Source organism: Oncorhynchus mykiss, chromosome 32 (genome assembly GCF_013265735.2).
Source record: "Oncorhynchus mykiss isolate Arlee chromosome 32, USDA_OmykA_1.1, whole genome shotgun sequence".
Lineage (NCBI taxonomy): Eukaryota > Metazoa > Chordata > Actinopteri > Salmoniformes > Salmonidae > Oncorhynchus > Oncorhynchus mykiss.
Genome location: NC_050572.1, coordinates 41361439 through 41377717, shown reverse-complemented (window position 1 = coordinate 41377717; position 16279 = coordinate 41361439). Strand labels below are relative to the sequence as shown.

Genomic DNA, 16279 nt, shown 5'->3' with positions numbered 1-16279 from the left:
AATGTAATCATTGCCAAATGTGCTTCAACAAAGTACTGAGTAAAGGGTCTGAATACTTATGTAAAGGTAATATTTCAGTTTCATATTTTTATAAATTTGCCAAAATTTCAATAAATCTGTTTTTGCTTTGTCATTATGGGGTATTGTTTGTAGATTGATGAGGGGAAAAAACAATTTAATCAATTTTGGAATAAGGCTATAACCTGACAAAATGTGAAATAAAGTCTAGGTGTCTGAATACTTTCATGTGTGACAAATATGTTATGTAATACTTGTCAGCGTATGGGTTGATGCATTTCTTGCACTTAAATAGCTATCCAGCATTGCACAAGACATGCAAAGTCAATAATTGCCAATGGAAAAATTAAATATATCTTGATTTCAACTTCCAGATGCTCTAAAATGTATAGGCATTCAATATTGGATCATGGTAATCCAAAAGCACTTTGTGACCACATCACACCTCCTAACCAAAACTGTAAAGTAGGTTTTGTCTCCTTCATTAAGTTAAGAATATCTAGAAAAGGTTGAGGGAAGCACAATCTCAAGGTAAAAACCTAATCTCCCTCCCTTCCTTCCTTCCTTTCCATCTCAGGTCTCTTTCATCTACTACACCTGCCTCTCAGGCGTGACTTTACAGTAACAGTACACTGTTCGCCCTGGTCCTCTACTCCTCAGGGCCACAGTGCCAGCAGGCTCATGCAGCATCCAGACCGCTCTATCTCCAGTCAGCAGCTTTTATAGCCGGTGGGGTCCCTCTATCACACAGTCTCTGGAAGAGTAGACCTATAGCCCAGGCACTGGGCCAGACTAGTCTAGTCACTCAGAGTTTCCATGATAAATAGTAAACAGACGGGGGACTGCATGTTAGAAGGAAGCACGGTGAGGGAGATACTGGGATGATGGAAGACAGGGATACCTCTTAATGGTGTGGTATGACAGATATTAAGCAAGTATGGAGGTCCAAATATCAGAGCTCTATGGTATACATCTTTCCTTCAGACTAAAGTTGAATGTATGGGCATTCCATTAATATATTCACAAACATACTCTAACCCAGTGGGGGAACAAGGGGTCGGCACGGGCCCCCCCACCCCCACATTTTTTTCATATATACACTACCATTCAGAAGTTTGGGGTCACTTAGAAATGTCCTTGTTTTTTAAAGAAAAGCCTGTTTTGTCCATTAAAATAACATAAAATAGATCAGAAATAAAGGACTATTGTAGCTGGAAATGGCTGAATTTTTATGAAATATCTACATAGGCGTACTCCTTCAAGACTGTTGGAAAAGCATTCCAGGGGAAGCTGGTTGAGAGAATGCCAAGATTGTGCAAAGCAGTCATCAAGGCAAAAGGTGGCTATTTGAAGAATCTCAAACATAAAATATATGTTGATTTGTTTAACACTTTTTGGTTACTACATGATTCCGTATGGGTTATTTCATAGTTTTGATGTCTTCACTATTATTATACAATGTAGAAAATAGTAAAAATAAAGAAAAACCCTTGAATGAGTAGGTGTTCTAAAACATTTGTCTGGTAGTGTATATATATTTTTTTTCTGAAGGCACGCAGTCCGGTATTAAACTTACTCTTGAAAGTTGTAATAGTTAGAACGCACAAGTTTCAATTTCGAAATTGGGTAGCGCATCATCAATTCCTCGTCATGTTAGTCATTGAGAGCTATTTATAATCTGTTAAAAATGTCCAGATCAGCAAGCCCATATCAGTTAAATAACTTTAAAAACATTAAAAAAAAAAAAATAATAACTTAGCCCATAGATTTAGCTGAAATTAGACATTAGACATAGCTAAATGTATAGAACGGAATGTTTTGTAAAACTGCAAGATGTTCTTTGTACCCCATGACAAAATGTGTATAATTACAGGAAATAAACTTTAAACCTGCAAAATTCTTTCCACCAACAAAGGGGTGTGAACAGTTTGTGTAAGGAACAATGCTTGTGCCCATAGAAATAGACGTGCAGTGTGTGCGTGTTCCCCAATGCTGGATGGGGGGCCCAAGTAAAACACTTGAGAGCCCATGCTTTAATCTACAGTATCTCACCATTTTAAACTAATACAAATCCAGGAAGCATGACTTCAGCAGCCAACCCTAATGAGAATTTTCACAAATCAAATTTCCTCTTAGTGCTGAATCGAATAAGTTACAAACCATTGGACAGTAGGATTCTTTGCACAAAATAAAACACTTTCTATTTGTTTATGTGGGCTTTAACATGTATGGTTGACAATTAATTAACATAACACCACACCTGAGTGAATCTATAAAATACAAATCCACATGTAACCGTGCCAAAAACATTTACTGAAGTGAGAAGTCACATTTGATTGGAACGCCTAGTGTTTCTAAAAATCCTATTTGCCAAAATACACTGTGTAATTGGGAGGCCGTTCTCCTCAGAAACTCACATCCTGTTCTCACATCCTGTCCAAGTAGTAACCGGAAGGTTGCAAGTTCAAATCCCCGAGCTGACAAGGTACAAATCTGTCGTTATGCCCCTGAACAGGCAGTTAACCCACTGTTCCTAGGCCGTCATTGAAAATAAGAATTTGTTCTTAACTGACTTGCCTAATTAAATAAAGGTCAAATAAAAAAAATATAAAAAAATATTAGATGAGCAATGTAAATAACCTACCACAGCATGAGCTCTGCTGCTTGATTTCCCCCAGACAGCAGCCTAACAGAGCTTCAGTCAGTGTGTTATTTATCCAGACTGTTAGCAGGAAGGGGACCATGAGAATGGTTGGACCGTAGTGCCAGCATAATAACCAATCCAGGGCCAGGAAGCCCCACCCCAAAATTTGAGCTCAGTTCAGTGTGGGTTGGGGTCTGGTCAAAGAACTCTAATTTCAATGCTGCTGATCGCTGCTGGTTAGCGACTTCACATCTCCAGCTCTGAAGGATGGTTTCCTCCTTGTGATTGATATTGGGACAGGCAGCACTGTTGTCTAGCTAACCCCAGGGTAGAGAATGTATCCCATTTATTTCAAATCAGCAGCACACAGCCCAGAACCCTTAGAGGTGGTGAATGCTGGAATCCTAGACCAGTGAGATTATAATACTGGGTTTCTAAAAATCCCCAGCTTGCAGTCTAATTGGGAGGAATACAAGAGGTGGAGGAGGAGATATGTTTATTTTATCAGGGCTTTTAAAAGGCCTGGCCATTATTCATGGGCTTCAAAGTACAATATTTCCACCACAGACCTACCAGGGTTCTATGATTTAACTGTAAATCCCTGTTTTAGTCAGCTGATAGCAGTGGGAGGACAAGGACCAGAGGGTGTTAATCATAAAATACTGCCTCACCAAGTTCATGAGAAGGCAATTACTGTAAATAGTGACAGAGAGTAGAATAACATAGTATTGTATATCAAGTGTGCATTTAGGTAACTTCTAAGCACCTGGCTATACAATAAATAATTTACCATATGACAAGAATATGACTTACTGTATGTTTCAATGGTGGCTTTGATTGTCACAGTGATCCACAATGCAATAGGATCATCTGGAGAGGTGTATGATTAATAACTCACCATCATCTAGGTACATCTGGTCCAGTTCCTGTGGCTCCTGTTTGATGTTGTTAGCCAGCGTGGGGCTCGACGAGCGGCCGCCTCTCTCTGGCACTTTGGGTAACTGTTCGGTCACTGGGCTAGAGCTGCCACTGATGGGCTGGGGCGGCGTCAGGCAGTGGGTGGGGGAGAATGGGGCTTCTGGGCCGCTGGTGCCAGGGGTGGAGGGCTGCGAGCCTGGGGAGGATGAGGCACTACTGGGTGGGCAGAGGACAGATTGTGGCTGGTAGCGTCCAGGAGTCTCCTGTATAATGGAGACATGTGGGATCGGAGACTGGGATGGGCCTGCTGGCAGGCACATGGAGAAGGGCGTGGTGGGTGACAGGTCATGCAGTTTGGGACTGGTGCTGGGGGAGGATGAGCAGGACAGTGAGGAAGGCTTCCCTCCCAGTCTCTGTTGGCAAGCGGGGTAGGCACCCCCCATCCACGGTCGGAGTTCTGTGGGTATCATGGAGGTCATCACCTGTGGAGTGTAGTAGGGCTTGGGGTGTAGCGCCAGGCCAGAACAATGCTTGGGACATACCTGAGGGGGGTCGCAGTCATCATGTGGCTCCATTTTTATCATTGGAACTGAACAAATGAGAAAAATTAGAAGAAAAGGAGAAAAATGTATAAACATGTGGTTCGATCTCCTGTCGAGTGTGAGCGGGTGAGAGAGTGAGCAAGTGTCAGTGAGTGAGTGAGTGGGTTTGTGGCTAGGATACCCACAGACAAACAAACACTCTCATCAATGAGACTCTGTGTCTGGGCCTAAGCACTCCCACCCTGCTGAAAATATTTTAAAAAGAGAAAAAAGGGATGAATCATCACCACAAGAGGCTTCCAAGCTGGTTCTATAATAAAAAGGCCTATTTTCCTTGGATCTGACCCAAGCACTACTATCCTGTAAATGTGACCGATCGGCTTGATTCGGTATTATGTAGCAAAATTTGAAATTGTGTTTTTTTTTACATTGGATAAAAATATAGTCAGAGCTAGAACATTGTATATCATACAGTACAGTTGAGGAACAATAGGAAAGTAATTTTGCTTTGAATGTTAATAAACTCAAGTAACATCAATTTTGAAAAAATGGCCAAAGAATGTTTTGGTAAACCTAATGGAGAGCTCCACTTTGTCTACGCCTATTCAGCATCGTTCACACCCGCTTAATCTCTAACGCTCCCTTTAAGGATTCAGATGTGATGACATATACTAAACAACCAAAGATTTCAAGACTAAAGGCTGGTTTACACTACGGCAGTGGCGACCCGTCATTCCGGGTAGGTGGGGCAGAGCCCCAACAATTTTGAGCCCCACATTTTTTGCAAGAAATGGGCTTGCCTGTTTTGCATGTTATTTTGGCATTAATACAGATCACATATCAGTTTGCAAACAATATATATATATATATATATATATCACTGAGTTAATAAAGCCTCATACAAACATAGTCTCTTTTTTTTGTTGAGTAAGGCAGTTCTAAAATACAGGTGTTTCAGCCTACCTCAGTGCTTTCTGTGGTGGTAGGGCAAGTCAGCAGGCTCAGTGTTCTGTCACTCATAGGGACACTACATCTCCGCCAAGTCTAACGGGTAGAGCTTGAAAATTCAAGCCCCTTGGGTGCTGCCATAGAGTTAAAATAGAAGTGCCCATCCAAGAAGGCTCAAGGTCATTGGTCACAGATCAATTACGTCAAATCACGGTAGCTACCGTTATAGCAGTCGTCATCATGAATCAAGTTGACAATCTACTGGCAAATCCTTGTTAATCCTTGTCATATGAAGAGACATAATGAAGAGAAATTATAGATACAACGTATTGGTGCTCATCATCCATTGGACATCAACATTACACAACAAGTTGGAAATTGCAAATTCAACTGACTGATTTGGAAGGAATCAGTGGCTAATTGCAAGCTTTGCAAAGCAATTATTAACCTGCTATTCAGTGGAGATGCTGTGTGGTCCCAAGTCTAAGATTAAGGGTCTCTTTTCCTAGTTTAAAATTATAAGCATTCAACATTGGCCATTGTCAATGAGCATGATTTGTGCCGTGCTCAAAACAACTGTTAACTCGGAACTGCAATATCGGACTTTAGTGAGTTCAAGACAACTGGGACCTCTTGCCTCTTTCTAGAGGTACGACCTGAAGATCACTGACAACATCATGATTCAACCTTTTTTCAGTTGTCTTGAAAGTACCATACATCCAAAGAATGCCAGACTTTGATGACAAAGTTTGCCCACGAAGGACCGCCGCGCAACCTTCAAGTGAGCAGAGCACAACAGGATGAGTTAAAAAATGCTGCTGCATAAATGTAATATGCCAGGGAGATATGTATACTGTAGCTAAGAAAGTAACACTAAGTGTATGTTGTGTAGTAAGCTGTTAGTAGCCGACCCTAATAATTTGGTCTACCTCTTAATTTCACCTACTGTTCTGACTTGGTGGTGCACATGTTTTTGTGAAATGTAATCATTGAATATTGTAAGAGCTTTCATCGTCTGTTTCTATGCCCCCTTTATTTATTCTGCGGTTCTGACTTGGTGTACAGGCAGAACACTAAGAACGACCCATGTTCTGAATTCTGTCTCTGTACATTTCAAATGCGCTGAATAAATAGTTAATGACTACTTCCGTCCTAGCTCGCTCATTAACGTCTTAATCGATAATCTTAATAATAATAATCTTAATTACGGATTGCCACTTACCCGCTTGTCGTCCTCTTATGCCAAAGTTTGTACATCTCAATTGTCATTAGAAACCACATTTATTTAAGCAAGTCAGACATATCAACTATGTTTTTTTGAAAAGGCAGTAAACAAGACTGAATGAACAGTTTCGCTGCCAGACGGCTCTGCTGATAGCCAGGTGTAGCAGTGGTATAGTGCAATCAATGTATTGTTTAGTGTTGTGTAGTGAATTTGCTGGTATGCATCCCACATTTAAAAATATTTGCCCCAGCGAGATTTACATGCTAAAATCACCACAGTCTACGGGTGTGTTCGTAAATTTAATCTGAAGTGTCCGAGTGTGCTCTGGACATTCGTATCACAGCGTTGTCAGATTGTCCGTTTGTAAATTTAGAGCATTTCGCTGTCGGACGCTCTGGCTGAGGAGTAGGGTTGATCTGAGCATTCTGTCCTAACAACAGCAGTCAATCACCCAAGCTAACTGGCTAATGTTGGCTAGCTTGCTAGCTACTTCCAGACACAAATGAGAGAACAGCTCACTCTGACCATTTTACTCACACTAGCAGAGCTGGTTATGCTGTTTTCTACATTATCCAGAGCATTGGTGACTGCAACTGTGCTGCTGGCAACAATTGAATTATGCTTTTTGCCAAAGTTTATTCACACTGGCTATATTCAACGGACGTTGAGCATTCGTAAATTTGTCAGTTATTCTGTGCTCTGGCACATTCAGACAAGAGGGTTTTGAAATCAGAGTAGATAGACGTAGCTGGTAAATTTGCTCTGGCTATCAACAGTTGTCCAAGTGACATCATGAACATTCTATTGAAATGGTTACTTGCATAGTGGAGTCTTTTGTTAAGACAAGTAGGTAGCTAGCTAGCTAAACATTGAATATGCTACTCCCTTTCTGTTACGGATGCCATGGTTGCCATTAGTTTAAAGATATATTTTTAAACATTTTATTTCACGTTTATTCAACCAGGTAGGCCAGTTGTGAGAACAAGTTCTCATTTACAACTGCGACCTGTCCAAGATAAAGCAAAGCAGTGTGACAAAAACAACAGAGTTACACATGGGATAAACAAAAGTACAGTCAATAACACAATAGAAAAATCTATACACACTGTGTGCAAATGGAGAAAGGAGGTAAGGCAATAAATAGGCCAATAGTAGAAAAGTAATTTCAATTTAGCAAATTAACACTGGAGTGATAGATGTGCAGATGAGGATGTGCAAGTAGAAATACTGGTGTGCAAAAAAAGTAAATAAAAACAATATGGGGAATAGGTAGGTAGTTGGATGGGATATTTACAGATGGGCTGTGTACAGCTGCACAAATGTGCATTATGAAATATGTTGCTGCTGCAGAAGCTTCATACTGTACCTCACTAAGATCTACAACTTGAAATAAATGACTGCGCTCTCAAAAACACACAAAAACATTTTTACTCAATATACAACATAGTGCTGTGCTCCTTCAAACGTGACAGACCACACTGCTTGTGTCGTGAAGAGACTCTAGAGTCTAACCCTTTAAGAGATACTGACCAGGCCCAATGTCACCTCTCTCTCCCCTCTATGACTCTCACGGGAGGCTGAGGACAATGTTGCACTTTCAGAGGGGACAGAGACTGAGCCACATCAGTGCCCACATACAGGGCTGGTTCCGCAGTTAAATCAGAGCTTTGAACCACCCACTGGATGATAGCTAGCTCCAAGTGTTTTATTGTTATTTTTTTTTTACATTTGAGCTGGTGTGGCTTTTTTCATTTAGTCTGGCAACAGGTTGGCTAGTCAAATAACACAGCGTTCCCATATCCCTTCTCCACCCTGGTGCAGTCCACTCCATGTGTTCTTATAGCTACAGGTATGGACAATAATAGATTTTATTGAGGTGCCTTTTTACAATGAGAATCAATCAAACCATCGCTTTGTTCCACCCTTGAACACCACCAGACAAAGAGGGAATACAGAATGTTTGTGTTCTTTTCTTCAGATGTAAAAATTGTGCTTAAAGTTTTATTATTGGTCTGGGATATGAAAGAACAAGGATAGACAAAAGAGGAGTAGGTGATAGGGTGATGGGTAGAGACAGAGCGAGAGAGACGGAGACAGAGGGAATGAATGAGAGTTTACCATTTGCAGGTACATAGGTGAATCCCTGGTACTGGCTCCTTTTCCTCTTGCCATTGCTCACATAGAAGTTCACCTGAACAGGACTGGATATCCTCTGGTTCCGATAAGGAGGGATTTCAATGCGAAGAGATGTCTGCAATGCAAAGTCAAGGGCAATGCCAGCCATAGTGAGACACAACTGAGACCCATACACATGCACAGAGATGCAAACAGAGACTGTTAGTTACACATACATTCAGACACACAAAAATTATCAAATATTTTAAAAGATGTATTTGGTGAACCAAGGACACATCTGAGATATGTCACAGGATAGCCATCAGGTATCTGTCTTTAAATCATGCTTTTATTTGTGTTGGCACAACAGCCACTTTATTCTGCCATGTCATTTTATATGCCATTCATGGAGTGCATGTGATACTCCAGTCCAGATGGGGAATACTGTGGCAGCCCGTAGGTGAGGTAAGCTTATACAGTAAACCACGGTTGTTTTTATGGTGAGTAACTATAAATTCATCCAGGGAGTATCCAGATGTTTAATTTCCCCCAACACTGCTTCCTGCTGTCTACGAAGTGAATGCAGGCCAGAACTGAACGTGTGTGATTGGGTTCAGCTCAGTCTGTGACGAGACAACAGTGCTGCGCTGCATGGAGTTTTACAGACCTGGGTTCAAATACTATTTGGAATCATTAAAATACTTTGTGTTCACTTTAACCTGCCTGGAATGCCTAATGGGTGGGACTCGTGCTGGTGCAGTTTTGAGACTATTTTATTGGATCTATTGCACCAGGAAAGCTCAGTCAAGCCCAGCTCAAGTATTTGAAATTAATTTTGAATATAATTTGAACCCATGTCTGGAGTTTAACTCAATCTATTGCAGACTGATGGAGGTGCTGAGCAATAGCCAGACTGGAAGTTATTTATCTTGGCATTAGGCTTTGGAGGAAGGCTGGCCCTGACAGGTTCAGGTGAGGTGTTGCATAGCATGCTCCGGCTTCACTCCACTCTAGCCTGGTCCACCCTGATAATACATCAGAGGATTAGTTAATGAAAAAGGTTCAAAACAGAGTTTACTGTTTTAATCTATCATACTTTCAGTCGTGAACTGTGTCTGGGATGCTAGGGACCGTGGACAACATTTCTATTATAGTGAGGGGGGAAAACAATAAGAAAGTTAACAGGGAGGTAGGTATTGAGAGAAACAAAAACATACACATTAATTCATATTTTTTTAATTCCTACCAGATTGCTATTGTGCTACAACCACTACTTTTCCATTTGTCAAAAAACTTTTGAGTTAATCTGCAATGACATGTTCAATTGCACACCTTATACCTAATTTGTGTAACTCCCGTCACAAAAGAAAATTGTCTATATGACTAACCCTAGACTAAACAGTGATATAGCTGAGTTGGAGAAGTTAAAATAGGCCTGATCATACAATTAATCACAAGTAACACGTCTAAATTATGGTTTATTCTCCTCTTTGAGTCTTTCCTTAGGGGGAAGGCAGGACATCGACTGATGCGTCACCGTGTTTAAAATTCCTCAGTGCTGAATGTGCCATTTCGTAGCACAATAGGCTAGGTTAAACCTGGCCAGGGGTTTGTCGATGTTTAGAATGGGACTGATCCAGCAGTTTGGCCTGTAACGAAATACACTTGTTTATTTGAGATTCACACAGATGTGTCCCAACAGCAACAGTGAGTGTGTGCCCTACTGAAAAAAACTGCATAAACAAGCATAGGCTGGTGACAAGACTTCACTGTGTTTTCTCTGGTGACCAGCCTTCATTATGTTTTAGCTGGAGACCAGCCTTCACCTGCAAAACCAGCATCAAGTCACATAATTATCATTTTTCCCTTTATTTAACGGAGTCACCATTTTCAGAAGGGAGCCCTGCCCATACATTTCACAAGATAACATCAAATCTAAATCAGATATAGTACAAAAACAAACTAACATACAGCACAACACTGGCTTGCAAAGTGATGGCTAATTCCTATTTGAATCAAGCCTGAGTGGAAATATTCAACAATTGGAACATTTATTCACCGACAATCTACAATCAGAATGATTATTCTTCTTCGGTGGGTTTTATGGCTGACTACAACCCAAAAAGGTATATTGCCGCCACCAACTGGATGGGTTGAAAAAAAAAAAACCCATACGTGATAGGGAAACGAACTTAATACACCCAAATAAAAATAGTACATTGAAAAAACCGAACCAAAACTCACTTCTTCCTTCTTTCAAATCTCCATATCTCCCTTCTCAGGCTCTAGGGCCTCAGGCTCTAAGGGCTCTAGGGTCTCAGGCTCTAACTCCTCAGCTGAGAAATCTTTCAGTCCCAGGAACCGCTCCGCCGCATCAACAAGGGTCTCAGGCTCTAACTCCTCAGCTGAGAAATCTTTCAGTCCCAGGAACCGCTCCGCCGCATCCACAATGACATCCATCTTCCTGGACCTTCTCTCCACCTTGGCAGTGCCATTAATCACTATAGCTATAAAGGCCACAAAGTCCACCTTCTTACCCTTTAAAATGTCTCGGCTTCTCCCTTCTGCAAACACTTGAAACATGATCAAAAGCTTTACAATGATCACACTGTATTGGTCTTAGGATAAATGCTCTGAATCTGTAATTTATATACCTCAACTGCACTTGAGTAGGGAGAGACAGATAGACTTCACTTTGTCTTCATTCACCACACGATTCATCCAACTTGCGTCAATCACTCTAGGAATATGTATAATTTCTTCAACATCAACTTCCCGCGAGATGCCAGATATAAGTCCATTGGTGGGTGCTCTGCTTCAAAGAGACACACACACAACACTTCAAACATATCAAATCAGGTGAGACGCAACACACGTTCCTTCTGATCTGCAGAAGCACAAAATATCTAAACAAGCCCGCCTCTCGTGATCCTCACAGCCTTCACTTTACCCAGCACTCGCTCCACCAGTTTGGATATCTCAAATGGATTCGTTAGTATTGGTAATCCGATCAGATGTTCCTCATTAAAAAAAATACTCCTACAAGATACGAAGGGACATTGTACACTACTTTTCTCTGTTTTCCATTCTTTTGGACAATATTCTAATTCTCCTTGATTCTACCACCATTAGATTCAGAATCTACTTCATCATCTTTCTCCTCACAAGAACAACTGCGCTCAAATTCCTCTAGCGCATTCAAAGAAACCACTGGCAAGTTGCAATCAGAATGATTGCCAGGGTTCGACAGATAAATTAATGAGACTAGCTAAACCATCTAAACTGGAAAAAACATTTCAGTAACGGAAGCAACTAACAGATTGGATTAGTTTAGAAAAATGTATGTTATCTATCTTTTTGTGGCATAAGATATTCATTGATGAATTAATCAATCAATGTACATGCCAAAACATAGATATTGACATAAACAATTCTAAAAGTCAAACTTCAATAGAGCGTGCTGAGAAATACGATAATAATGGGCGTGGTTTTGCAGACCAGTTTGACCAGACCATGCTGGAAAAGCATACACTTAGCATAAAAAAAATTAACACAAATAAAAGGTTATTGAGGGGTCCTGGTCAGGGGTGAGGGTGATATGTGTAACAATTTTTTATTTGCATTTCAGTAAAGGTTCTTTACTGCTTTGATGGTTGTGAAGAACCATCCTGTGCTTTCCCTCTCCTCTATGTTTTCCTTTTATACAATAAAATGCTACACTTAAAACATTCCTGTATTTTTAGGGTATACCACAGGCTATTTGGTTACAGTGAAAGTATGGAAAACACATTACTGAATTTTTACAGCTGAATTCATGTGTTATTTCTGTAAAAGGCAGTATGCCGCTGAATGCTGGTTACTTGAAACTATACCTCACTTAGGATTTGAATTCAAAACCTCTTGGTTGCTAATGTCCTGAATGTCCTCCTACGCCACCAGGTCTGTGGGCATAACAGAGATTGGCCACAGATTTAATGGTAAAAATAAATGTCTACACTTTGCTAAAAGTTGCCCAGAATCAAGTAAATAATTGTCAGATTATCTGACAACACCAACATAAAAAATTGCAGTGCTCAGGGACACTTGATGTAAAGCGTTCTTAATGTGGGCCTTGGTCATAATAACCAGCTGAGACTAGAAGGAGTGTATCACTCTCCTTCTGCTCCCTCATATGCACGTAACAATTTATCTGAATTACTATCTAAGTCTGGTAAATTACTAAGTCTGGTAAATCTGAACTATTTATTAAGGGCGATTTTAATATTGATTGGAGGAAGCCAGTGAACATGGCCGGAAATTATTTTAGGCCCTATCAGGCATGCCGCTAGTGATACACTGAAAGATATTTGCTCTAAACTAAACCTGTCTCAGCTGAGCCAACACGTCTGAATCCTAAATATCCATCGAAATCTACTGATTTTATGTTGACAAATACATTGCGAGTGGGGTTTTTCCCACTGAATTTTAGTAACCACTGCCCAGTTGTCAGTGTCAGCGATGTGAAAATGCATACATCTAAGCGTCATGTCATCACTAAGAGGAACTTTAGTGAACAAGCTTTTTTACATGATCTTTATATTGATTATATCTTAGCCGTCTCGGAATGTGATTTAGCTTTAAGGTTTTTTGTAATGTCTTCAATACTATTGTAGATAACCGTGCCCCCTTCAAAACACATCGTTCCATCTCCAGGCTTCCATGTCTAGCCAAGATTCTCAAAATTTTGGTAAATAAGCAACATCGCTTTTTTATTATCTTCATTTTTTTATATAAATCAATCTGGGCTTAGGCCAGGGCACAGCAACCGTATTGGTTGTTAATGATATTGTCAATGCTTTAGATGATAAAATTTATTGTGCTGCCTTGTTTTTGGACCTGTCAAAAGCGTTTGATCATGCTATTTTATTGAACTAGTTGTCCTCGATTGGTCTGGGCTCTTACATCTGCTCTTGTTTTCATGATTATTTTAGTAGATTAAAAAACATGAGCTGGAGCACACCCAGAAAAATGTGTTTGTGTGGAGGTGCTGATTAACGGCGAATAAACTATCAAAATAAATAAAGTTGCATACTCTATATATAAACTCCCAGCAATTGAATGGGTATTTACCAACATTTCGGCATCACTGACCCTGAGGAAGGCACAGTGATGCCGAAACGTTGGTAAATACCCATTAAATTGCTGGGAGTTATATACTGTATATGAGTGTGCGACTTTCTTTATTTTGATAGTTCATGATTATCCTAGTGACCGAACTCAGGCCACCGTGATTGATGGGGTTAAGTCTGAATTTGTTGAAATACAAAGATGTTCTGCAGGTGTCGATACTTAGACCTGTTTTTTTTCATTATTTATTTACATGCTATTGGTCAATCTGTTGAAAAAAATATTTAACATATACTATGTGGATGATACTATTATGTAAACAAGTGCTGACCTGGCTGGATAGTCTGATTTTGTAGTTGTGCAGGAAACCTTTACTGATTTAAAACTTGTGCTTAATACGGCAAACTAAATAAAATGTTGTTTTCAAGTTCTTGTAAGATTGTTTCAGATGGATTACATCTTCGCTCATTGGATGGTTCTATCATAGAACAAGTCCCTGCGTACAAATACCTTTGTATTTTGATTTATAGTGATTTAAAGTTTAAAAAACATAAAAGGTTGTTTAAGAAACTAAGATTTTAAAGTGGGCTTTTTTTTTTACAGAAACAGATCTTGTCTCTCTCTAGTCAGCAGGAAGCAGATTTTGCAGTCAACCTTTCTACCTGTTTTTGATTATCGTGATTGTCGCGACTTCCATCGAAGGTGGCTCCTCTCCCTGTTCGGGCGGTGGTCGTCATCGCCGGCCGACTAGCTGCCACAGATCCATTTTTCCTTTTCGTTTGTGTCTGTCTGGTTTTTCTTCACACCTGTGTCCTATTAGTTTAATTCGGTGGGTTTATTAACCTCCGCTGCCTGCTATTCTTTGTGCGGGATTATTTGCTGTTGCGGATAGAGGTGTGTGTTTGCGCCACAGGTTTTTTTCCCTCACGGTCGTTGTACCGTTTTGGACTGTTTAGGAGTAGCGGTTTCTCCTCCGTGTGTTGCATTTATTCCCTGTGTGTGGCGACTTCATTTGGGGTGTTCCTACACCTGTTGTTCTGTAGTTTGGGACTTCTAATAAATGATTATGATCCTGACTCCTGCACCTCCTCTTAGGAGGCTTATAACAGAATCCCGCACCGCAAAATGGAGTCAGCAGGAGCTGACACGCTCTCCACTTCCATGGAGGAGCGCATGCAACACCACACCACCGTTCTCCACCGTCCGGGGACCGCCATGGATCTAGTGATGGCGACGATGGAGAGATGGGTGGCCTCCCTACCCCTCCCCACCAGCCACACTCAAACCAGCACCACCACTTTCTCCGGTGTCGTCCAGCCCCAGCGGTATTCAGCTCGCGCTCCTTAGAAAGTATGATGGGACGGCTGCCGGGTGCAAGGGGTTCCTGCTTCAGCTGGAGTTTTACCTGGCAACCGTTCACCGGCTCCTTCGGGAGGTGAGAGCGTGAACGGCCTTGTCTCCTGCCTGTCAGGTAAGCTCTGGAGTGGGCCAACGCGGTCTGGGTTGGACCAGACTCGGCGAGGGACCACTATCCAGAGTTCACGCACCGCTTCCGGGCCGTGTTCGACCATCCACCCGAGGGTCGAGCGGCGGGTGAACGTCTATTCCATTTACGGCAGGAGACGAGGAGTGCACAAGACTTCGCTCTGGAGTTCAGCACCTTGGCAGCCGGTGCTGGGTGGAATTACAGGACACTGATTGACCACTATCAGTGCAGTTTATGTGAGGACGTCCGCAGGGAGCTAGCATGCAGAGACGCTACCCTCACCCTGGAGGGTCCATAAGGTTGGACAACTTGCTGGCTATGCACGGGCACCCGGATCAGGTCCTGTTGGTTCCACCTCCCAGCGCCTCCGCTCCAACCCCCATGGAGATAAGGGGTGCTGCAGCGAGGGCGATAGGAGGAGCCTCTTCCTTAACTAGGTGTGGTCAGAGAGGGCACACTGACGACCGTTGCTGGAGGAGCTCGTCTGGGAGTCGAGACGGCAGGCCGAGCATTGTTCGGACACCCTAGGTGAGTCAGCACCAGGCTCACACAGAGCCCCCTGTTGGTCACATGTATGTGTTGATTTCTTTCCCTGAGTTTTCCCCTCATTCCCAGCATAACGCGCTAGTAGATTCAGGCGCAGCGGGGAATTTTATGGACAGCGGTTTCACGCATAGATTAGGGATTCCCCTGGTTCAGATGGACAAACCCTTCTGTGTGCACTCCCTAGATAGTCAACCATTAGGGTCAGGGGTGGTCAGGGAGGCCACGGCTCCACTGGACATGGTTACGCAGGGGGGTCATGAGGAGAGAATTGGTCTCTTCCTCCTTTATTCTCCTGCGTTTCCGGTGGTACTGGGGATTCCCTGGTTGGCCTTTCACAACCCCACTATTTCGTGGCATCAGAGGGCTCTAAAAGGGGTGGTCAGAGGAGTGCTCAGGTAGGTGTGTGGGAGTCTCCATCGGTGCAACGACGGTGGAGAGTCCAGACCAAATCTCCACCGTGTGCATTCCCCCAAAATATGCCAATTTGGCTATCGCCTTCTGTAAAAAGAGGGCGACCCAATTACCACCTCATCGACGAGGGGATTGTGCGATAAACATCCTGGTGTACGCTGCACTTCCCAGGAGTCACGTGTATCCCGTCACAGGAGGAGACGGTGGCTATGGAAACATATGTCTCTGAATCTCTGAGGCAGGGGTACATTCGGCCCTCCATGTCACCCGCCTCCTAGAGTTTATTTTTTGTGAAGAAGGAGGGAGGTCTGCATCCGTGC

At 42.1% G+C, this 16279-nt stretch overlaps 1 protein-coding gene across 4 annotated transcripts in view; it reads right to left on the bottom strand.

The window, feature by feature from the left end:
• Window positions 1-16279, bottom strand: part of LOC110496087 (nuclear factor of activated T-cells, cytoplasmic 1) — a 66387-nt gene that overhangs the window by 19771 nt on the left and 30337 nt on the right. For 3 of the 4 annotated variants that reach the window (XM_036971309.1, XM_036971311.1, XM_036971310.1), the window contains 2 exons: window positions 8414-8546; window positions 3561-4169 (listed from right to left, as the gene is read on the bottom strand). In XM_036971309.1, the coding sequence (XP_036827204.1) occupies window positions 3561-4169; window positions 8414-8546 (742 nt within the window). Of the gene's footprint in view, window positions 1-3560; window positions 4170-8413; window positions 8547-16279 lie in introns of those variants that run through there. The other variant, XM_036971313.1, reaches the window with a different exon arrangement.